Source organism: Callithrix jacchus, chromosome 16, assembly GCF_049354715.1.
Source record: "Callithrix jacchus isolate 240 chromosome 16, calJac240_pri, whole genome shotgun sequence".
NCBI lineage: Eukaryota > Metazoa > Chordata > Mammalia > Primates > Cebidae > Callithrix > Callithrix jacchus.
Genome location: NC_133517.1, coordinates 37,383,356 through 37,408,709, shown reverse-complemented (window position 1 = coordinate 37,408,709; position 25,354 = coordinate 37,383,356). Strand labels below are relative to the sequence as shown.

At 37.8% G+C, this 25,354-nt stretch overlaps 2 protein-coding genes and 1 pseudogene across 5 annotated transcripts in view; 2 read left to right on the top strand and 1 right to left on the bottom strand.

Annotated features, from left to right (window-relative positions):
- The window catches only part of LOC108588667 (uncharacterized), a 708,321-nt gene extending 694,111 nt beyond the window's left edge, over positions 1 to 14,210 (bottom strand). For all 3 annotated transcript variants that reach the window (XM_078352723.1, XM_078352724.1, XM_078352725.1), the window contains exon 1: positions 13,512 to 14,210. The gene's annotated coding sequence lies outside the window, so the exon portion shown is untranslated. The remainder of the gene's footprint in view (positions 1 to 13,511) is intronic.
- Positions 8,049 to 8,883, top strand: LOC108588669 (protein lin-28 homolog A pseudogene; annotated as a pseudogene).
- Positions 14,211 to 14,246: 36 nt separating the features above from the next.
- Positions 14,247 to 25,354, top strand: part of RIPK2 (receptor interacting serine/threonine kinase 2) — a 33,880-nt gene continuing 22,772 nt past the window's right edge. For both annotated transcript variants that reach the window (XM_008982865.5, XM_002759053.7), the window contains exons 1-3: positions 14,247 to 14,712; positions 19,722 to 19,875; positions 21,848 to 22,003. In XM_008982865.5, coding sequence (XP_008981113.1) covers positions 14,540 to 14,712; positions 19,722 to 19,875; positions 21,848 to 22,003 — 483 coding nt within the window. In that variant the 5' untranslated portion in view covers positions 14,247 to 14,539. The remainder of the gene's footprint in view (positions 14,713 to 19,721; positions 19,876 to 21,847; positions 22,004 to 25,354) is intronic.

Here is a 25,354-nt window from a genome sequence, read left to right as displayed (position 1 = left end):
GTGACCTTTATTGCAGTTCCCAACAAGTTCCTCAGCTCCATCTGAGACCACCTCAGCCTGGACTTTATTATTCATATCACTATCAGCATTTTGGTCAAAGTCATCCAACAGGTCTCTAGGAAGTACCAAATTTTCCCATCTTCTGAGCCCTTCAAACTGTTCCAACCTCTGCCTGTTACCCAGTTCCAAAGTCACATAACATTTTTACAGCAACACTCCACTTTGCCAGTACCAATTTACTGTATTTGTCCATTCTCATGCTGCTATAAAGACGTATCTGAGACTGGTTAATCTGTAAAGGAAAGAGGTTTAATTGACTCACAGTTCCACAAGGCTGGAGAGGCCTCAGGAAACTCAGAAAACCTCATAGCAAAAGGGGAAGCAAACACATACTTCTTCACATGACAGCAGCAAGAAGTACAGAGCAAAGTGGGTAAAGCCCCTTATAAAACCATCAGGATCTTGTGAGAACTCACTCAGTATCAGGAGAATAGCATGAGGACAACTGCCCCATGATTGAATTAACTCCCACTGGGTCCCTCCCATGATGGGTGGAAATTATGGGAACTATAATTTAAGATGAGATTTGAGTGGGGACACAACCATATCATGTCAAGCAATAAGGTCATTTTAATTACAGTAATTATCTGATCTATAAGCACGGGATGTTTTTTCATTTGTTTGTGTCATCAAAAATTTTTTTCAGCAGCATATTGTAGTTTTCCTTGTAGAGACCTTTCACTTCTTTGGTTAAATATATTCCTAGGTATTTTGTATTTTTCATAGTTATTGTAAATGAAATTGCCTTTTTTATTTGGTTATCACCTTGATCATTATAAGGATATGTAAATGATACTGACTTTTGTACATTTCTTTTGTATCCTGAAAGTTTACTGAATTCATTTATCAAATCTAAGGTTTTTGTTTTTTATAGAATCTTGAGGGTTTTCCAGATATGAAGTCATATCATCAACAGAGAAATACTGAATTCCTCTTTTCCAATTTGGATGCTTTTATTTCTTTACCTGGCTTAATTGCACTGGCTAAGACTTACAGTATTATGCTGAATAGGAGTGGTGAAAATGAGAATCCTTGTCTTATTTCTAGTTCTTAAAGGGAATGCTTTCATTTTCCTCATTCAGTATGATATTGGCTCTTGGTTTGGCATACATGGCTTTTATTATATTAAGGTGTGTTCCTCTGTGCTTAATTGGTTGAGGCTTTTTATCGTGAAGGGTGGATAAACTTTATCAAATGCCTTTTGCATCTATTGAGGTGATCATATGTTTTTTTCCCTTAATTATGTTTTTGTGATGAAGCACATTAATTGGTTCACATACAGTAAACTACCCTTGCATACCTGGTATAAAACCCACTTGATAATGCTGGACTATCTTTTTGAGGTGTTGTTTGATTTGGCTTGGTAGTATTTTGCTTAGGATTTTTGCATCTATGTTAATCAGGGATATTTATCTGCAGTTTTCTTTTTTGTTGTTGTGTCCTTATATGTTTTTGATATCAGCATGATACTGGGTTCATAGAATAAGTTAGAAAGAATTCTCACCTCCTCAATTTTTTGGAAGCAGTTTCAGAAGACTGGTACCAGTTCCTCTTTGTATATTTGGTAGAATATGGCTGTGAATTCATCTGGTATTGTACTCTTTTTTGTTGGGAAATTTTGTATTACTTATCCAGTCTCACAACACATTATTCATCTGTTCAGGATTTATATTTCCTTCTGGTTCAATTGTGGAAGCTTGTATGTTTCCAGGAATATTTCTATTTTCTCTAAGTTTTCCAGTTTGTGAACATATAGTTGTTCATAGTAGTCTCTGATGACCTTTTGTATTCCTGTGGTATCATATATAATGTCTATTTCTTCATTTTTCCTTTTGTTTATTTGGTTCCTCTCTCGTCTTTTCCTTGGTTAGTCTAGGTAGTGGTTTATCAATTTTGTTTATCTTTCAAAAGCAATATTATGGCTGGATGAAGTCAAGCACCCCTATAATCCTAGCGCTTTGGGAGTTGGGAGGTCAAGACCAGAGAAGTTCAAGACCAGTGTGGATAATATAGTAAGGTCAATCTCTGAAAAAAAGGTTTTTTGGTTTTTTTTTTTAATTTTTTACAAATCTGTTGAGCATGGTGGAATGTGTCTATAGTCCCAGGTACTTAGGAGGCTGAGGTGGGAAGATTGATTGAGCCTAGGATTTCAAGGCAATAGTAAGCCATGACTGCACCACTGCACTCAAGCCTGGGTGATAGAATGACACCTGGTCTTCAAAAACAAAACAAAACAGAAAAATCCTTTTGTTTCATTGATCCTTCCTATTGTTTTTGTTTTCTTTTGTTTTTTTTGGTCTCTGTTTCATTTAGTTCTGCTGTAATCTTTCTTATCTTTTTTTCTTCCTCTAATTATGGGTTTGGTTTGTTAATATATACATATTCACCTTGAGGTGTGATGGTAGGCTGTTAATTTGAGATCTTCCTCTTTTTCTAATTATACAGGCACTTAACACTGTAAACTTTACTCCATTTTCATTAACTTCAAAAAAATTAATTTCCATCTTCATTTCATCATTGACCCAAAGATTGATCAGGAGCATGTTGTTTAATTTCAATATATATGTATAGGTCACAAAGTTCCACCTGGTATTGATTTATACTTTTATTCTGCTGTGATCTGAGAAGATCCTTGATATAATTCCAATTTTTTTTTAATTTATTGAGATTTGCATTGTGGCCTAACATATGGTCTATCTTGGAAAATGTTTGATGTGCTGATTAGAAGAATGTATATACTGCAGTTGTTGAGCATAATGTTCTGTATGCTTGGTGGGTTCATTTGTTCGAGAGTACAGTTTAAGTCTAATGTTTCTTTGTTGATTTTTTTGTCCAGATGATTTGTCTAATGCTGTGAGTGGGGTGTTAAAATCTTCCACTATTACTGCACTGCTGTTACTCAAAACCACACAACTACATGGAAACTAAACAACCTGCTCCTGAATGACTACTGGGTAAATGATGAAATGAAGGCAGAAATAAAGACATTCTTCAAAACCAATGAAAACAAAGACACAACATACCAGAATCTTTGGGACACACTTAAAGCAGTGTCTAGAGGAAATTTTATAGCACTAAATGCCCACCAGAGAAGTGAAAAAAAGATATAAAATTGGCACCCCAATGTTAAGAATAAAAGAACTGGAGAAACAACATTAAACAAATTCAAAAGCTAGAAGAAGGCAAGAAATAACTAAGATCAAAGCAGAACTGAAGGAGACAGAGACACAAAAAAATCCTTCAAAAAATCAATAAATCTAGGAGCTGGTTTTTTGAAAAGATGAACAAAATAGATAGACTGCTAGCCAGTCAAACAAAAAAGAAAAGAGAGAAGATTCAAATAGATGAAATAAAAAAATGATAAAGGAGATATCCCCACCGATCCCACAGAAATACAAACTTCCATCAGAGATTACTACAAACACCTCAATACAAATAAACCAGTAAATCTGGAAGAAATGGAAAAATTCCTGGACACTTAAACCCTCCCAAGACTAAAGCAGGAAGAAGTTTAATTCCTGAATAGACCAATAACAAGGTCTGAAGTTGAGGTAGCAATTAATAGCCTGCCAACCAAAAAAGTCCAGGACCAGATGGGTTCACTGCCAAATTCTACCAGAGGGACAAAGAGGAGCTGCTACCATTCCTTCTGAAACTGTTTCAAACAATACAGAAAGAGGAAAACCTGCCTAACTTATTTTATGAGACCAACATCATCCTGATACTAAAGCCTGGCATAAATGCAACTAAAAAAGAAAATTTCAGGCCAATATCCATGATCAACATTGATACAAAAATCTTCAATAAAATACTGGCAAACTGAATCCAACAGCACATCAAAAAGCTTATCCATCACAATCAAGTCAGCTTCATCCCAGGTATGCAAGGCTGGTTCAACATCCACAAATCTATAAACATAATCCATCACATAAGCAGAACCAAAGACAAAAACCACATGATTATCTCAATAGATGCAGAGAAGGCCTTCAAAAAAATTCAACAGCACTTTATGCTAGAAACTCTCAATAAACTAGGTATCAATGGATTGTACCTAAAAATAACAAGAGCTATTTATGACAAACCCACAGCCAATATCATACTGAATAGCCAAAACCTGGAAGCATTCCCTTTGAAAACTGGCACAAGACAAGAATGCCCTCTCTCATCACTCTTATTCAACATAGTATTGAAGTTCTGGCTAGGGCCATGAGACAAGAGAAAGAAATAACGGGTATTAGACTAGGAAGAGAGGACGTCAAATTGTCCCTGTTTGCAGATGACATGGTTGTATATTTAGAAAACCCCATCATCTCAGCCCAAAATCTCCTTAATAAGCAACTTCAGCAAAGTCTCAGGATACAAAATCAATGTGCAAAAATCACAAGCATTCCTATATACCAATAACAGACAGAGACCCAAATCATGAGTGAACTCCCATTAACAATTACTACAAAGAGAATAAAAATACCTAGGACTACAACTAACAAGGGATGTGAAGGACCTCTTCAAGGAGAACTACAAACTACTGCTCAAGGAAATAAGAGAGGACAGAGGACACAAACAGATAGAAAAACATTCCATGCTCATGGTTAGGAAGTATCAATATTATGAAAATGGCCATACTGCCCAAAGTAATTTATAGATTAAATGCTATTCCCATCAAGCTACCATTGACTTTCTTCACAGAATTGAAAAAAACACCTTAAACTTCATATGGAACCAAAAAAGAGCCCGCATAGCCAAGACAATCCTAAGCAAAAAAAAAAAAAAAAAAAAGCTGGAGGCATCACACTACCTGGCTTAAAACTATATTACAAGGCTACAGTAACCAAAACAGCGTGGTACTGATACCAAACAGAGATATAGACCAATGGAACAGAACAGAGGCCTCAGAAAGAATGCCACACAACTACAAGCATCTGATCTTTGACAAATCTGGCAGAAACAAGCAATGGGGAAAGGATTCCCCATTTAATAAATGATGTTGGGAAAACTGGCTGGCCATATGTAGAAAGCTGAAACTGGATCCCTTCCTTATACCTTATACAAAAATTAACTATAGATGGATTAAAGATTTAAACATGAGGCCTAACACTATACAAAACTCTAGAAGAAAACCTAGGCAATATCATTCAGGACATAGGCATGGGAAATGACTTCATGACTAAAACACCAAAAGCAATGGCAACAAAATCCAAAATAGACAAATGGGTTCTAATTAAACTTATGAGCTTCTGTACGGAAAAAGAAGCTATCAATAAAGTCAATCGGCAACCAACAGAATGGGAAAAAAATTTTTGCAACCTACCCATCTGACAAAGGGCTAACATCCAGAATCTATAGAGAACTTAAATTTACAAGAAAAAAAACAAAAGTGGGCAAAGGATATGAACAGATACTTTTCAAAAGAAGACATTTATGCAGCCAACAAATACATGAAAAAAAGCTCATCATCACTGGTCATTAGAGAAACGTACATCAAAACCACACTGAAATATCACCTCACGCCAGTTAGAATGGTGATCATTTAAAAATCAGGAGAGGATAGATGCTGAAGAGGATGTGGAGAAGTAGAAACATTTTCACACTGTTGGTGGGAGTGTAAATTAATTAAACCATTATGGAAGACAGTGTGGTGATTTCTCAAGGATCTAGAACTAGAAATAACATTTGACCCAGCAATCCCATTACTGGGTCTATACCCAAAGAATTATAAATCATTCTATTATAAAGACACATGCACATGTATGTTTATTGCAGCACTATTCACAATAGCAAAGACTTGGAACCAACCCAAATACCCATCAATGACAGACTGGATAAAGAAAATGTGACAGGTACATCATGGAATACTATGCAGCCATGAAAAAGGATGAGTTCATTTCCTTTGCAGGGACATGGATGAAGCTGCAAAACCATCATTCTCAGCAAATTTACACAAGAATAGAAAAAGAAAAACTGCATGTTCTCACTCATAAGTGGGTGTTGAAAAATGAAAACACATGGACACAGGGAGGGGAACATCACACATTGGGACCTGGGGGGTAGTGGGGTATGGGAGGAATAGCAGAAGGTGGGGAGATTGGGGAGGAATAACATTAGAAGAAATACCTAATGTAGATGACGGAGTGGTGGATGCAGCAAACCACCACCATGGCACGTGTATACCTATGTAACAAACCTGCATGATCTGCACATGTACCGCAGAACTTAAAGTATAATAAATAATTAAAAAAAAAAACACTGCTCAATAAAGTCAATAACCTTTGTGAAAAAATAAATAAAACATTAGATTGAGAGAGGCAAAATAATTATTTTTAGAATTCTCTTTAGAGCTCTAAAAAGAATTATTGAGAAGAACAATTAATACACAGGTCAACATTGTCATCATAAATTGTTACTAAAAGATTTTGTGTCTCCTCTATATGAACTGTTGCTAAGCTCCAAATACAAACTAAAAATATAAGTCAATATAAATTTTTTTTAAAAAAAAGGAAGGAAAGTGTGTGGAGAAATACCTATTCTCATCATTTATAGGAAAAGAAAACTAGTATAACTTCAATGAAGAACAATTCAATGACATCAACCAAAGTTACAAATGAACATACTCTTTTATCCAGCAATTTGGCTTCTGGAATATGTAGATATACATGTATGAAATAACATAAGCAAAAATTAGCGATTGCAGCATTATCTGTAATACCATATGTGTGAAAACAAAGTAAATGCCTGTCAGTGGGGGATAAATTGTGGTATATCCATCAGCCTTTAGAAAATAAAAAAGGACAAGGGATGTTTTTATGCATTTATATGGAAATATATCCAAAATATACTAAGTAAAAAACAAGCAAAGTGAACAGGTATACAATGTTACAAAAATTACACAAAACTGACAGATATTTGATATATATATTTTATATATGTAATTAAATATAAACATGCATGCATAATATATAAATATGTGTATTTACATATTTATATATAAATATATAGAAATCTGACAATATATAAATATGAAAATACAATAAATCTATGTAATATATAAATCTATATTTATATATGCATATATAATATATGCATGTTTACACATGGTTATGTTTTTTATATTTAAGCCAGTTATGGTTATGTTTTTTATATTTAAGCCAGTTAACTTTTTATTGAAGTGTAATATATATTCAGAAAAATGTTTGTGAGTGTAATCTCCAAGAATTTTCATAAACTGAATACATTTATGCAACTTGCACCTAGATCCTAGGTCCTGAATAAAAAAATAGAACATTACCATTATCCCAAATGCCTGATGATTCCCTTCTAATCAATGCCTCTCCCCTACTAGAGAGAAGATTTCTATAAGCATAAGTTAGTTTTATTTTTGTACTTTATACAAATAGGCCCATGTAATATGTACTCTTCTGTATCTGGCTTTTTTCATCCAGCATTATATTTGTACACTGTTTAATTTCATTGCAATTTAGCATTACATTGCATAAATATGCCAAAATTCATTTATCTATTCTATTTATCAATGTTTCAGTAATATCCAGTTTGAGACTTTTATAAATAACACTGCTATGAACATTCTCTAGTAGATGCATACACATGTCCACAAACCTAAGCAGGGAATTACTGCATCACAGGGTCTGCATATCTGCAATTTTAATAGATACTGACATAAAATTTACAAAATTTATTTTACCAATCAACACTCCCATAAGCAGTGTGTGAGAGTTCCTGTTGCTCCAAATCCTCACTCACACTTGGTATATTCTGCCTTTTTAATTTTATTCATTCTACTCTTTGGATAGTAGTGTTGCACTGTAGCTAAAATTCATGGTTCCCTGATAATGATGTTGAGCACCTTTTCACCTCTTTTTCAAGGGATCTAATTCATTTACTTAATTTTTCTATTGCATTATGTGTCCTTATTGTTTTAAATTTTAAACCATGTGAATATGGTTTTTAAAAATAAACTTAAAAGTAATGTGCGGGGGAAGATGTAGCAGCCTCTTCTCCGAACCACCCCTTTGCCTTCGGGCTTCTCTGGGGCCAGAAGCCGCCCGACTAGGGGCCCGGCCACGGGCTCAGCCGACTACCATGGGCTCCGTGTCCAACCAACAGTTTGCAGGTGGCTGCGCCAAGGCGGCAGAAGAGGCGCCCAAGGAGGCGCCAGAGAATGCGGCCCGGTCGGCGGACGAGCCTCAGCTGCTGCACGGTGCAGGCATCTGTAAGTGGTTCAACATGCGCATGGGGTTCGGCTCCCTGTCCATGACCGCCCGCGCCGGGGTCGCGCTCGACCCCCCAGTGGACGTCTTTGTGCACCAGAGTAAGCTGCACATGGAGGGCTTCCGGAGCTTGAAGGAAGGTGAGGCCATGGAGTTCACCTTTAAGAAATCAGCCAAGGGTCTGGAATCCATCCGTGTCACTGGACCTGGTGGGGTGTTCTGTATTGGGAGTGAGAGGCGGCCAAAGGGGAAGAACATGTAGAAGCACAGATCAAAAGGAGACAGGTACTACAACTGTGGAGGTCTAGACCATCATGCCAAGGAATGCAGGCTGCCACCCCAGCCCAAGAAGTGCCACTTCTGCCAGAGCATCAGCCATATGGTAGCCTCATGTCCACTGAAGGCCCAGCAGGCCCCTAGCGCACAGGGAAAGCCAACATACTTTCGGGAGGAAGAAGAAGAAATCCACAGCTCCACCCTGCTCCCAGAGGCCCAGAATTGAGCCCCAGTGGGTAGGGGGCTATTCTTTTGCTATCAGGAAGTTTCGAGGAGCAGGCAGAGTGGAGAAAGTGGGAATAGGGTGCTTTGGGGCTAGTTGGCACTGCCATATATCTCAGGCTGGGGTTCACACCATCACCCTTTCTTCCATCTAGGTTGGGGGAAAGGATGAGTCAAAGGAACTCCATCCATGCTCTGTCCAAATGCAAGTGAGGGCTCTGGGGGTGACCAGGAGGAGGGAATCACCCTACAACCTGCATGCTTTATCTGAGGCTCCATCCCCAGAATTTCCAGCTTTTGAACGTGGCCTGGATAGGGAAGTTGTTTTCATTTTAAAGAAGAAGGTATAATAATAATTCCCATGCCAGAGTGAAATGATTAAGTATAAGACCAGATTCATGGAGCCAAGCCACTACATTCTGTGGAAGCGAATCTCTCAGGAATAAGGCAGGTTTTTTTTCCACATCTTATATCCTCATACCCATTTTTGGGATAGGGTGCTGGCAACTGTCCCAAGCAATGGGTATTGATGATGGCAAAAAGGGTGTTTGGGGGGACAGTTGCAGACCTGCTGCCCCTACACTCACCCCACCCCATTCTGGGTCAATGTGATTTTATTTATTTGCTCCCTTGGATACCGCACCTTGGGTCCCACTTTCTCCAGGGTGCCAACTGCACTAGCTGTGTGCGAATGAAGTATCTTGTGCATTTTAACTATTTTTTTCCTTAATATAAATATTCTGGTTTTGTATTTTTGTGTATTTTAATCTAAGGCCCTCATTTCCTGCACTATGTTCTCAGGTACATGAGCAATCTCAGGGATAAGTCGGCAGCAGCTCCAGGTGTGCACAGCAGGAATACTTTTTGTTGTTTTTGCCACCGTGGAGAGCAACGATTTGGAGTGCACAGCCTATTGAACTACCTCATTTTTGCCAATGAGAGCTGGCTTTTCTGCCATAGTGTCCTCTTGAAACCCCCTCTACCTTGAAAATGTTTTATGGGAGACTAGGTTTTAACCGGGTTGTCCCATGACTTGATTGCCTCCTACTGGAAGATTGGAAATTAGTCTAAACAGGAAATGGTGATGCAGAGAGGCTAGGAGAGGCTGGGCCTGGTGAAAGGCCCAGAGAGGAAGCCAAGATTAGGTGAGGGTTATCTAATCCTAGGGCACAGGACAGGCTTTACATCTGAGATCCATTCTTCACCAGATTAGACGAAGGCTACCATGCACAACAGGGTGTGTGTGTTCATAAAACCAGAGTTGATAAGGACAAGTTTTAAGACCAGTACCCCTGTACTTAATCCTGTGCTGTCAAGGGATGGCTATATGGAGTAGGGTCTAAAATCCTTAACCTGTCAAAATTCTTGGGTTCCAGGAAGACACATGAGCAGGGCTTTGTGGCGCCTGGGGCCGGTGTCCTGCCCTGCTGCAGTAGTGATTACTAGTGTCATGGTGGCTAAAGGAGAAAGGGGGTTTCGTTTACATGCTGTGAGATCACCGCAAACCTACCTCACTGTGTTGAAACGGGACAAATGCAATAGAACACATTGGGTGGTGTGTGTCTGACCCTGGGTTCTTGGCTCCCCTAAATGCTGCCCACCTCTAGTTATTGTATTTGTCTGGGCTTTGTAGGACTTCACTAATTTGATGATTGCTAGGTGGCCTAGTTTGTGTAAATATAATGTATTGGTCTTTCTCCGTGTTCTTTGGGGTTTTGTTTATAAACTTCTTTTTGTATTGAGAGAAAAATAGCCAAAGCATCTTTGACAGAAGGTTCTGCACCAGGCAAAGAGATCTGAAACATTAGTTTGGGGGGCCCTCTTCTTAAAGTGGGGATCTTGAACCATCCTTTCTTTTGTATTCCTCTTTACCTATCAGACCATATCTTCTGTCCTAAAAATGTGTCTTCCACCCTGCCCTCTTTTCTGTTCACCCCCAAAAGAGAACCTACACACCCACACTCATACACATTTAATGCTTGGAGTGTCTCCACAAGTTTTAAACAATGTATGTGAAAATCCAGAAGCAGCTAGAAACCCTCCATTCCTTGTTCCAGCCTCCTGAATCAAGACCAATACATTTGTTTTGGTGCGCCACCATTTCCGGCTGAACATTTCTTGATGTATTCATGACAAACACTTAAGACACTGCTGTAGGCTGGGCGTGGTGCCTCATGCCTGTAATCCCAGTACTTTGGGCAGCTGAGGTGGGTGGATCATGAGGTCAGGAGTTCAAGACCATCCTGGCCAACACTGTGAAACCCCATCTCTACTAAAATACAAAAACTTAGCTGGGCATGGTGGTGTGTGCCTATAATCCCGGCTACTCGGGAGGTAGAAGCAGGGGAATCACTTGAAACTGGGAGATAGAGGTTGCAGTAAGTTGAGATCGTGCCACTGCACTCCAGCCTGGGTGACAGAGCAAGATTCCATCTCAAAACAAAAACAAAAAAAGACACTGTTGTATTTTAGATGGATCAAACTTACTTAATTTTTAATCCTAAAGTAGAGAGATACAATTGGGGGCCTTCCATATAGAAAGTGGGGTTAGGAGGCCAAGAAAGGGAATATGAATGTATATCCAAGTCACTCAGAAACTTTTATGCAGGTGCTAGAAACTTAGGTCAAAGTGGCCACAAGATTATTTAATAGGAGACGAACGAATGTAACTCCATGTTTACTGCTAGAAACCAAAGCTTTGTGTAAAATCTTGAATTTATGGGAGGGAGGGGAGGAAAGCCTGTACCTGTCTGTTCTTTTCCTGATCCCTTTCCCTCATTCCTAAACTGTAGGAGATCAAGCCCCTTTGGGTTCTGGTGACCCCATCACTGGGATGCGTTTATTTGATGGTTGATTTTGCTGTACTGGGTATTTCCTTTCCCATTTTCTAATCATTTATTAACACATGCTGACTCTTCCCTTCCCTTCTCCTTTCCCTGGAAAAATACAATGAATAAAGACTTATTGGTACTCAAAAAAAAAAAATAATAATAATGTAATTAACAATACAAATAAATTCCATTAAGTTCTATGCTTCAAGCTCTCTCCTTCTTACAGATGTATATTGGCATTTCAAAAGCTCTGAAAAGTTCTACATTTTTTATCACCACAAAACAGTTTAGAGAAATGTTGTTTCCCTTCTAAAATAATTTTCACAGAATTAACAATTGTTTCCTTTTTATACTTGGATATTTTTACAGTTCATTCTCCAACTTTACCCTGTATTTCATTAGATCTATCAATATAACTTATCAATATAATTTCTCAAATACTCAAAATTAGATAATCTATCATTTCAATTACTGTAACTACTGTTTTCTCTTGAAGTCTGCCATCTCCCTGTTCAATGAAAATGGGTTGTTCTCCAATTCTCCCACATTTCTCTCATCCTGGAGTTTCCCTTCTTAATTTCCTGGTCTTGTTTTCTGGATCCCACCTCTTTCTTTTTCTTGGCCTACTCCCATGTTTTGTTGGAACACATTCTCTAGGAGTCTTTCCGCCCCCCCCCAAAAAAAACAAAAGTAAGTGGAAAGTATTTCATCCTTGTATATGTGAAAATGTTTTTATTCTGCCCTTATATTTGACAGATAGTTTGACTATAGAATTCTAAGTTGGAAATTACTGTCCGTTGGAATACTGAAAAAATTTCACTTCATTGTATGTTAGGATAACAATGACTTAATAACATTGTTAAGAAATCCAATGGCATTCTAAATCCCATACTCTTAATTTTTATTTTTCTCCTCTGAAAACATTTGGAATCTTCCCTTTAGTCTTAGTGTTCTCACCTTTTTAATGATGTGCTTTAATGTAGGTCTTTTGACTCAGTGGGTCCTTTAAATATGAAGATCCCTGCCCTTCGGTCCTGGCAAAATTTTTTAAATTATTATTTGGATCATTTCTTCCCTGTTTATTTTTTATTGTTGTTCTCTTTTTTTAGAACTCAGGTTTTTAATTAACTGACAGGATGAATGAATGAATGGAAAAGTTTTCTGAGCAGTTTTTAAGAAAAAAAGCTTACTGGCTGGGCGCGGTGGCTCACGCCCTTAACCCCAGCACTTTGGGAGCCCGAGGTGGGAGGATCTCGAGGTAAGGAGTTCAAGACCAACTTGGCCAAAATGGTAAAACCTGGTCTCTACAAAAAAATACGAAAATTAGCTGGGTTTGGTGGTGGACGCCTGTAATCCCACCTACTCGGAAGGCTGAGGCAGGAGAATTGCTTGAACCCGGGAGGCGGAGGTTGCAGTGAGCAGAGTGCCACTGCACTCCAGACTGGGTGACAGAGCAAGACTCCCTCTCAGGGGAAAACAAACAAACAAAAAAACTTATTAAGCAGTAAAGCACAGAGTATCAGATCAATATTTAGTGCTGAACATTTTATTATAAATGATCATTTGAAACACACTCTTGTTTACAACCTCCCACTATTGTAAAACCTAACATTGATACTCTCATTTCAGGTAATGCAAAACTACAATAAGCATTAACTCTCTGTAGGCAGAAATCTATTCGAGTCATTCCTTATTACTGAAGCTCTAGAATTCATTAAACACCTAGCATAGACTTGGTATTGTATATAACATTTGCACTCATACCTTACAAAATAGTCATCTACGTAGAAAGGTGTTTAAGGCAGAAAGATGGAAAAATGTTTGCAGTCTTTTTTGGTTGGCATGAAACACTGACTGCATTCCTCCCAGGTTTATAAGAAAGAATTATTTGCAGTCTTACCTGGGGTTAGAGGGATGGACTCTCTCAAGGTTATTTTTCAATCTCTGTACATACAAACTTATGGAAGTAAGAAAGAAGGAGAAAGGCAGATCCCATGTAACAGGTGTTAAACACCTGAATTTGCTCTACTATGACAGGGTTTATCATCCACCTCTCAGTCCTGAAGTGGCTGGAAAGAAGCGAAGATTGGAGTCCAGGTGGACAGGTGAGTGTAGAACCTCTCAAGTGCGGAGCCCTCGGAATTCACCACACGCCCCAAATCGCTTCCTGCGCAGGCGCAGAGTCGGAAGCGGCTCCTAGAGCAGAACCCCCCCGCCCCCTAATAAAGCCCCCACCCGGACGCCGCTACCACCGGGATTTGGCAACTTCCGGAAGACCTGAGGACCGTAGGAGAATCCTCTCGGGAATGGGGGGTGGGGGCTGCTAACCAATCCGACACCGCCAGCAGGCCGGAGAGGGGCTTTCCCCAAAAGAAAACTTTCCCAAACCTGGGGGATGGGAAGAGAAGACAAAAGGAGTGCCTCTGGCTCTCTTTCTCACTTCCCGGCCGCCCGCCCCAGCCCCTCGGCCTCGGCCTCGGCCTCGGCTGCGCCAACCAACAGAGAATCCCGGCAGCAGACCGAGGCGAGAGCCAGGAGGGAGGGCCACAAGCGGGCGGCCCCTCTCCCCGCCTCGCTGTCCGCCGCTGACGTCGTCTGCGAAGTTTGGGGAGGGAGGAGCTCGGACGGCCGGACCGAGCGGCGGCGCGCGCCCTGGAAGGCGGGAGCTGCGAGAGAGGAAGCTCCTCCGGGGCGCTACGGCGTTGTCCCCAGTCTTCAGAAAAGAAGTCCGCTCTGGTTCGGAGAAACAGCGGCTAACGTGGGCCGCCTGGGGAATGGGAGGCCTCGTTACCTAGTGTCGCGGAGCAGTAAGGATCTTGCCGTCTTCGCTTGTGCAGGGGCGGATCTGGGCCCCCGAGCGTGGCGGGAGAGCCCTGGAAGCCGCCGGAGCAGGGGGCACACCCGGAACCGGCCTGAGCGCCCGCGACCATGAACGGGGAGGCCATCTGCAGTGCCCTGCCCACCATTCCTTACCACAAGCTCGCCGACCTGCGCTACCTGAGCCGCGGCGCCTCGGGCACTGTGTCCTCCGCCCGTCACGCAGACTGGCGCGTCCAGGTGGCCGTGAAGCACCTGCACATCCACACCCCGCTGCTCGACAGGTAGGCAGCTACTGGGGTTTCCGGGAACAGCCCCCAACTCTCCTGCACCCCTCCAAGCCCCCAAACAAACGGGCTCTAGAGCCCAAATGGCAGTGACCGCTTGGGGCCGGCCCCACCTCGTCACCTCTAGGCAACCCTTCAAGCTTGGGAGGTAGGGAGCACCGACCCTTCCAGCTCTGGCACTGTAGGGAGCACCAGCCTCTCTGGAGATGCAGCAGTCGTGTTCCTCCAGGCATCTCTCCGTTGCCTTTCCTCTCCTTCCCTCTTGCTCCTAGGCGTCCTCTCTCCATACTCCAAAAATCAGCAATCTCTGCCTAACTCTAAAAGCCGTGTTTATTGAAATTGATGTGTGTTTATATATAGTGAGGGCTGCACTGTCCAAGAGGTCGCTCTTAGCCACAGGTGGCTGTTGAGCACTTGAAATGTGCCCGTCCGAATTGAAATGTGACCTAAGTGTTACCATAGTGTGAATGCTTAGTATTTATATAAAAAAGAACTTATTTTTATAATAGTTGTTTATTGATTATATGATGAAATAATATATTTGGTATCTTGGGTTAAATATAAGATGTTGAAATTTATATCATGTTTCTTTTTACTTTATGTGGCCATGAGAAAATTTTAAATTGTATGTGGTATTCACATTATATGTTTATTGAACAGTGCTGCTTTGGAATCTGGGATGTTTTGCTTTTTATTGTTTTTGTTTTGTTTGTGGTGTGTTATGTGTATTCAGGAACGTGTAGTCAGGAGCGTTTTATGTCAGACTCAATACTAGCAGTTCCGTTTCTCCCACTCTCAGTTTCTCTAACAGGGAAGATTGTAATAGAGGAAATGTGTGCCATTTTTTGCCACAATAAATTGAACCGAAAGACTTTTAAATGGCCAAAAATTGTAGATGGCTTTCACTTATTAGTTTGTCCGGGTTTTAACGGACAGTTAATATTAGTTTCTGTTTTCAGAGAAATATTATAACCTCGTGCCACAGACCTGTGACTGTGTTAATCAATGGTCTGGATACTAGTCTTGTATATTTCCTACAGGGATTTTACTAGGCCCAGCACTCAGCTCTTAGTGAGTTAACATCCATGATTGCAACATTCTCTTCTCTTCCTATATCTAATGTGAAAATACATCATCACAGAATCCTGATGGGCCAGAAGCTGTGAGTATGCAGTATCAGATAAATTCCTCAGCTTCCGCCTTGCCAGTTACTGGATTTTCACCTACCTGTGGCTTTTCTTCATTGTCTCTCACTGTCAGGCTTGGATCGCCTAAATGGCACAGATGTGGGACACCTCTAGAGCTTGTTTCCACTTCTTGTCTGTCATAATCCAGATTAAGTGATATACAAGGTGTGGTGTCTGTTTACTCTGGGCATTACATTCTGTGGAGCAAGTGCTGGGCAAGTGTGTATGTGTGCCTGTAGTCAACTTTTAAAGGTGGTGGTTAGAGAGGACAGATGTATGTTAGAACCAGTTATGCAAATACTATATGGAAATGTAGCACTGATGAACCCATTAGGTATTGAAAAACCAATTGATCCTCCCATTTTGGGTGCTGCTTCTCAAGATTTTAATTTATCTCAACTTTGTGTGGTTTGGGGACAAAGAAGTGAAGAGGGAATTTCCTTCCCATACTCATGAACAATTTTCATAGTCTAAAATTCTTCACTGAATTGGGTAGGAAATTAATTCTGTCTTCAAGGAAGCCATAAGACCAGTGAAACACTCTGGCATTACTGTATCACATTCTTTTCTCCAATTTGTTACCTCAGATTTTATCATTGCAGTATTTATGTAGTATGAGTGTTAGACGATACTATGCAGTTGACTCACTGGTGTCTCTTTCCTCACTTACACAATAGGAATAATAAATGCATGTGTTTTTCGGACTATGGAGAACAATGTTTGCATTGTTTTTTTGGATGACCTGAAAGAAAAATAAGTTTATGCAGTGTTACATGTTCTTATTTTAATGTTTGGTGAATCAGTCTCTGTAACCTGACTTCGATGCAATGAGTGGACCTTCCCCAACAATCTTCCCACCCCTTATGAGTAATGAGTCCAATTGGTTGTTCAAATACCCTGTACATGACATAAGGTTTTATTGAATTTTTGAGTTAATTTTGGTGATGTGACTATACAAGCTGTACTTTACACCTTTATTTTCAAAATGTAAAAATCAATTTTTAAAATATTTTGGCTTTTAAAAAATTTTCCCACTCACTCAATCTTGCCAAAAATCTGTCTTCAAGAACTTTCATACTGTGATGTTCTGTGATCAAGCAACAGGGTAGAAAAAATGCAGGCTTTAAGGTCCCATGATTGTAATTCAAATCTGATGCCAACCCTGCCATTTATTAGTGTGACCATCAGAAAAGTATAAATTTTCCTGAGCCTCAGTGGAGGCTCATAAAGTGGAGATAAGGAAACTATGTTTAGAGGTTGATTGGAGAATGCTAGTGCATATAAAGTGACTGACATGTAAAAGGATCACAGTGGAAAGAAGAATGCCTCATACTCTTAATGGGAGGAGGAAAGAGTGTGTAAAGTATCACTGAGACTTCTGCAGCATCCACTCTCAATTGTTCTTAGTATCCAGGAATCTTCAGGGTCATCATCCTCTGTGTCTTGTTGGCCCAAATCTGTTGGGGCAAATACAGACCTATTTCCATTTAGGGAATAGACATTTAATTAAAATGGGCCTCACAAACTGATATAATTGGTTTTCTTGCAGTTGGAGTATTAAGTGATTGACGGACAGAGAGAATGAAAGAAGCTTTTCACTTTATGCCTTCTTGTTACTCTTGAAATTTTAAGAAATATAAATATATGACCTATTCAAAAAATAAACGACTTTTTTTTTGCTTTTTTTGTTTGTTTTTAAAGTAGTCCTCTTAGTCTAGTCCTGAATGTCTATTGCTGTTCATATTTCAACAACCATTCATTCAGAGCTTGGGAGGTGTAAGAATTAACTTATCATCATTACTTACCTAATAGGCGTCTCCTGGAAGCATTTCTATTTCTGTCATTGCTGCAACCCACATCCAATCATCCAGGGTAAAAAAATGACATCTCTAATTCCCTTTCATTTTTTTTTTAATCCCCTATAGTCAATCACCACAGCACAAGCATTCTATTCACCTAGTGTTTGTCTTTCCATTTTCACTGCTACCTTTGTAGTTTTATGTTTAGGTTTTAGGTTTACATCTTAACTGGTATTAAAATCTCCTAACACCTGAATTTCAAACTCTCACACTTTCTCCTGATCCTACATCTTGTTGCCAAGTTAATCATCTTAAAATTTTATTCTACTATCATTCCCTGACTCAAAAGCTTTCAGTCATACCAGGCACATTGGCACACCTCTGTAGTCGCGGCTACTCAGGAGGTAAAGTAGGGAGGGCTAGTCTGGGCAACATAGCAAGACCTGGTGTGTCACAAAAATAAATATGTAAGTTTCTAGTGTGTGTGTTGTATGTTAAAAAAAAAAACAAAAACAAAATACACCATCAGTCACAATTTAATGACTGCTAAATTAAGTTTTACCCTCCTAACCTGGCTTTAAGACTAAGATATGGCCCTAACCTGTCTTATTCACCTTCCTCCTTTCATATTACATATCCTGATCTGCATTAAACAATTCACAATTTCCCAAACATAGCCCTCCCTTTAACATCCTTGAATTCATTTGATACCTACCTATTGGACATCTCCTATATTACTATGCCCAGGACACTGTTCCAAGTGGTAGGCATATATAGGTTAAAAAGAAAGGCACATCCTCTCCTCAAGGGAGGCCTCATTTGTCTTAGGTACCTTCTCTCCAATGTTTAAATTCTGTCCAGTCTTAAGGTACGGCTTTCTTAAGGTATAGCTGGGATCAAAATCCTACTTTTCTGTAAATGACTCCCCTAACCTCAAATGTACTCTCTTTTTTCTGAACTCCTCATAGTTTCTTTTTCTCTTTTAGTGGCACGTTTTACATTCTGACTTATATTTTTATTCTTCTTAAAAGATTTCTGAGCAACTTGAAGGCAAAGACTGTATCTTTTTAATCTATATATTCTCCATAATGCTGATCATAGTTCTTTATTCATAATAAAAGTTAAATGTGGCCAGGCAAGGTGGCTCACACTTGTAATCCCATCACTTTGGGAGGCTGAAACTAGAGAATCACTTGAGCCCAGGAGTTTGAGACCAGCCTGGGCAACATCATAGTGAGAACTCGTCTCTACAAAAAAAAAACTAGGCGGTAGCATGCCTGTAGGGCTAGCTACTGGGAACGCTAAGGTGGGCGGATTGTTTGAATCCAGGAGTTCCAGTCTATAATAAGCTATGATCACACCACTGGACTCTAGCCTAAGTGACATAGAAAAATAGGGAAAAAAAAGTTAAGTATGTATTTGTTTTACATATGAATAAGTAAATGAACCTGGGAGCCAGAGTTACACCAGCAATTTATTAATAAGCATTTACCTGTTCTCAGTGTTCTTTTCCTGAGTTCTGGCATATAATTTATAAATATTATTGACTTTTATGCAGCTATTAAATCTATAACATTTAAATATTTTAATATTCAGGATATTTGGAAGATGTTTACATGGTATGCAACCATAAAATTTAATATTCTAATAAAATATGTTCATTTGAATACAACATAATCCTGTAATTTGTTCAAGCACCAATTATTCTAATACAGACTTTATAAAGTTAATACTGTGTTCTTTCCCTTTCTTAGGAAAAGTACAATAATAATAACCTGTGTATAGCACTTTTACCTATCAGTGGCTTGTAGAAGTTATTTTGGTCTCTAAACAGACCTGTGGAATATATAGGGTAGGTATTATTTCTATTTTAAATATGATGAAACTAAGGTGCAGAAAAGTTGCATAATTTACATGAGGTTACATAGCTAATTAATGAAAAAATCCAGGCTTAATCTTACAGGCATGTTAATTGTATATTTTGTATTACTTGAAGTAATTATGCATTTTCTTTTCTTAGTGAAAGAAAGGATGTCTTAAGAGAAGCCGAAATTTTACACAAAGCTAGATTTAGTTATATTCTTCCAATTTTGGGAATTTGCAATGAGCCTGAATTTTTGGGAATAGTTACTGAATACATGCCAAATGGATCATTAAATGAACTCCTACATAGAGTAAGTATTACACATTTTCATGCCATTTCTATTATTCAAACTATATTTTACTTTGATTTTAATTTGATTAGATTATTCAGGAATATATAGATGAATCGAAGAAAAATGAAAAACTATTACAGGGATAAAAGTTTACCTTTTGTGACATTTTTGTGTTGATTAAAACACTGTCGATTCAGGCCCTGTACTCTAGATTATTTTGCCTGGGTTACCATTCCTGACATTTACAACAAATTCTAGTATTTATATGCAGATTACATGGATAGAAATGGAAAAGATAAACTCTGTACACTGTAAAATCCACTGTTAAGTGATATTTTATTTTATATTAATAGCAATTTCAAATTCAAACTTACTGTTACTAATGCCAGTTCATAAAGTTCTGAATTAGCAGGCCAAATGTTAATAAATTATCTCTGAATGCCAGATACATTAGCTTTTCTAATAATAGACAGTGGTATGAGCCATTTACCTTTTTTCCCAAGATACCATTCACTCTTTCTTTGACTGAATTTCATGAGTAAACAAATCTAGGAATCCTCATTTTCAAAATACATGTATTCAATTAAGGGTGTTTGCTTGAGCTTACATTATTAATATTATGAGTCTGTAGTTTCAATAAATCTTTTTAAACCACTTGGTCTATTTTGTGAGAGTTGGCTTAATTAAAATTGTAAAAATCTACAAAATTCAATCAGTGGATACTCCTAAATTATAGTGTAACACAGTGTGCTCTAAGTGACCAAGGGAAAGTGGTGCCATTGTCAGTCAGTCATAGAGTACCTTCTCTTTGTTTCAGAATACATCACATTCTACTCATGACTTGTGACCATTTGAAACAAGGATGGAATAAGTAACTGGTGTCAGTCTGTAAGATTTGTGTAACTGCCACAGCAACCAATATACAAATATTAATATATCACAATTTCTTTTTTATTTTTGTTGAGAAATGAGTATAAGTAGAAATCTAATATTTTCTTCTCACACTCCAGTAGATACTCTGGCACCCAAATTTGCAGCTCATTGGAAATTCTACAGCCTCCTCTAGGGGGATTGTTAACTCCTGGAAAAAAATTATAAAATAAAGGGTGAGCTCTTTTCTCCCTTGTCTCCATGATCACAAGCCTCCATATTACACTGTGCTGCAGAGAGGCCTGGTTACTGTTTAATACATAATTTTCAGAAAAAGTTACCTTTTTTACAGATTAAAAGATTCAGTTTCTCTAGGGGACAGGTCTCTGTGTATACCAGAGAAAGTAATATTCTGCATTAGTCTTTTGTGAAAAATAAAACATAACATTTTAAGTGTTTCTGTATTGTATAGGTTTAAAAACAAAAATGACTGTCCTTTCCACAAAAACAAAACAAAGGCTTATTTTATAAGTTGGAATGCAGATATATTAATTATATGATTAAATGTATGATAAATTAATGTTTAGTCAATATTGTCATAATTTATTACTTATGCAGTGATTATTATAATAATAAAGTATGACTTTATATTAACAGAAAAATTAAAATATAATTTTTTAATGAATGGCTTGGTAATTCCTAAAAACAAATTGTGTGTAATTTTGTATGTATTTGTATGCACTCAAATTACCTGATTAAGACATAGAATGGGGTGGTGGATATGGGTGTAAGTATAAGACTCTGGCTATGTTGAGACACAAAATAATTGAGATCTGTGTTAGTTGAGGAAAGAAGACCCAAAATCATGTAGTTACATGACCAATATAAACTAAAAGCAAGTATTGGTGCTATAAAGTTAATGTGATTTTCTCTATAAAGTGAGGAAAGTAAGACATGAAAATGTTAAACCCTATCAAATTGATGTTCTTTTATAAAAATAAGCATATGTTTTTACCTTAGTTTATACTGTATTTCCTCATGGAATATTTAACTTTCTAAGTGTGAAACCTAGTGAAATTTGGACTAATTTCATTTTGTTTCTTTTCACATATATATGAAGAAAATTGAATATCCTGATGTTGCTTGGCCACTGAGATTTCGCATCCTGCATGAAATTGCACTTGGTGTAAATTACCTCCACAATATGACCCCTCCTTTACTTCATCATGACTTGAAAACTCAGAATATCTTATTGGACAGTGAATTTCATGTTAAGGTAATTACTTTTTTAAAGTTTATCTGTTTCCTTGTCCTTAATAGTTTTAAAAATACTTTTTAGTTATTTCTTCGGCCTAGCGAATTTCATATCTCTCCTTAGAGATAGAGACTGATGAATAATAATTTCCATAGCTCCTAATTTCCATCTTCTATTCTTCTTCTTTAGGAAGTTATTCCTAGACAGAGATAGAATTATGATACGAAATATAAAGCCGTTGTTTCTTAATTGAATTGTCAAGATTACCTTTTTTTACTTTTTACTTTAAAATTATTATATATTTATAGGAAGTTGCAAAGGTAATAAAGATGTTTTATGTCTCCTTCACCTAGTTTCCCACATTGTTATGTCAGACATAATAACAGTATAATTTCAAGACCAGGAATTTGACATTAGTACAATGTGTGTACATAGTACTATTACTTTATCACATGTATAGATTTGTGTAACCACAACAATCAAGGTACAGCACTACTCGTAACATCACCACGAAGATACCACTCATGCTACCTCACCCACTTCCTCCCTACCACAATCTGTACCCCTAATGGCCACTAATGTGCTTTCCATCTCTTTCATTTTGTCATTTTGAAAATGCTATATAAGTGGAATCATAGTATGTGATATTTTGAAATTAGTTTTGTTCACTTCACATAATGCTCTTGAGATCCATCTAAGTTGTTCTTGTATCATAGTTGTTTTTTATTGATAAATAGTATTCCACAGTATAAAATTATCACAGTTAACCATTTGAGGAACATTTTGGTTCTTTCCAGTTTGGACTAATTATTATAAAGCTGCTTTGAATAAAGATGTACAGGTTTATGACTGAACATAAGTCTTCATTACTCTGTGGTAAATGCTCAAGAATGCAAATGCTGGGTCATATGGTAAGGGTGTGTTTAGTTTTTAAAGAAAGTATCCAACTATTTTCCAGAGTGACTGTACCATTTTAAATTCCACCAGCAATGTGTGAGAGATCCACCTATTCCACATCCTCACCAGTGTTTGGTATTGTCACTGTTTTCTGTTTAGCTGTTCTAATAGATGCATAGCGATATTTCATCTTGGTATTAATTTGCATTTTCCTAACTGCCTATGATATTGAATACCTTTTTTACATGCTAATTTGCCATGTAATGGTTTTCAGTGAAATGTCTCTTCCTGTCTTAAGCCCATTTTCTAAAGGGATACCTTGGTTTTCTCACTGTTGAGTTTTGAGAGTTCTGTATTTGTTATAGTACTTCTTCATCAGATATGTAGTTTGCAAATATTCCCTCCCTGTTATAGTTTATATTTTCATCCATTAACAAGGACTTTCAGAGAACAAAAATTTTAGTTATAATGAAGTCAATTTTTTTTATTTTATATATCATGCTTTTGCTGTCATTTCTAAGCACTTTTCACCAAGGTCTACTTACTGAAGATCTTTTTTTGTTATCTTCTAAAAGTTTTATAGTTGTATGTTATATATGTAATCTGTGATCCATCTTCAATTCATTTTTGTTTTAAGATGCAAGACTTAACTGCTGAAGACACTGGCTATTGTGATTTCACAGCTATTCTACATCTAACTGAAAGTAAATTAAAAGTTTAAGAGCTGTCTCCCAAGCCCTCACATACAAGTACATTTTGTCCATCTCTCTGATAAAACCCTCAGTTCCTTCAGGTTGTTTCTTATTACATGGATTTTAATCCTTGGTGCTATACAGATGCATCTGTTTGTTTAAATCTCTCTTAAATTTTGATCCTCAGAATGGAACACAGTACTATTTTTGGTGTGGTCTGATGAATGCAGAATTTAGTGAAAGTGTCACTTCCTTGCCCCTAAATACTTAATAGTTCCTTAATAATTCATCTGCTTTCCAGGGGTAGTCATATCACATGGTTCAAATTGGGCTTAGTGTCAACAAAAAACCCTCAGAGGTTCTTTTTCCCACATATTATTGTTTAAGCCACCTCTCCTTATGTACTTTATAGAGTATTTTCTAGATATGATCAAATTTTATCTTCTTAGATTGGAGCAATTGCTTCAGTCTCTTAAGACTGTTTGAATGTTATTTCTGTAATCCAAAGGTTTTAAGTTTCTCTTCAAGTTTTGTGTGATCCTCAAATTTAATTAGCTAGTTTTTTGTATCTTTAAGTGATGATTAAATATGAGCCAGTACAGAGCTCGAAACAGAGCTGTACCACATGGCCCTAAGAACCTTCCTCTTGGTCAATATCAGTTCTTTTGTTAATCCAGACTTTTTGAGAATACTTAGTTTGTTTGGAATACTCCTAAAAGTGCTATTATACAGCCCATATTTCTTTGTTCTGTCCTTTAAAATTTCATGAAAGTCCTTGCTTAACTGCACTTAGCTATTCTCATGACTTACTCAGTCATCTTCTTCATCCTCATTTTCAGAGTGGCTTTCTCTTACTACCCACCTAGTTCCTCTCTATTCTTTTTACCTTGATTTATGCTTTCTCCATCATATTTTTCACCATCTGACATAATGTATTTTATTAATATATTTATTGACTATCTTCCATAATTAGAATGTGTGCTCCAGGAAGACAGAAATTTAGTCTACTTAACATAGCTAGCACATGCCATATAGAAATATTCAATAATTATTTGCTGAGTGAACAAATGTGCGAATTCCTGCTCTTCTGTATACACCAGATAGGCCTACTAACTTAGAAATCTAATATGTTTTTATTAAAGTACATCAAAATATTTTATAATATACAAACCATTTATACATTTACTCTTTGACAGTATTACTAGTGTCAAAAAATATATGAAATTGGTCATTCCTTTACTTAATAAATGTTTATGAAGCAACTACTGTGTGCTAGGCATTGTGCCAATCACTTGGGATATATCACCCAAGGTCAGAAATTGACCACTGTTCTGATAATTTCTTTTTTCAGAATTTGCCAGCTTTTTCATTTTCTACATAATTATAAAATACCCCTTTTTGTAACCGTTTTTAAATTTTTTAAGCCAGCTGCTATGGTTTGAACATGCCCCCTCCAAAATTCAGGTGTTGTCAATGTTGATAGTATAAGAGATGGGGCCTTTAAGGGGTAATTAGGCCACGAGGGCTTTTCCCTTCCTCCTGAATGAGATTAAGACCCTTAAAAAAAAGCTTCATCCAGTTTTCAGGTAGCTTGCCCTTCTGCCTTCCACTGCATGAGGAGGCCGCAAGCAGGCGCTTAGCAGACAAAATGTTAGTGGCTTGATCTTGAATCTACCACCCTCCAGAGCTGTGAGAAACAAATTTCTCTTCTTTGAAAATTACCCAGTCTGCAGTATTCTGTTATAGCAGCACAAATGGACTAAGACAGAAATTGGTACCAGAA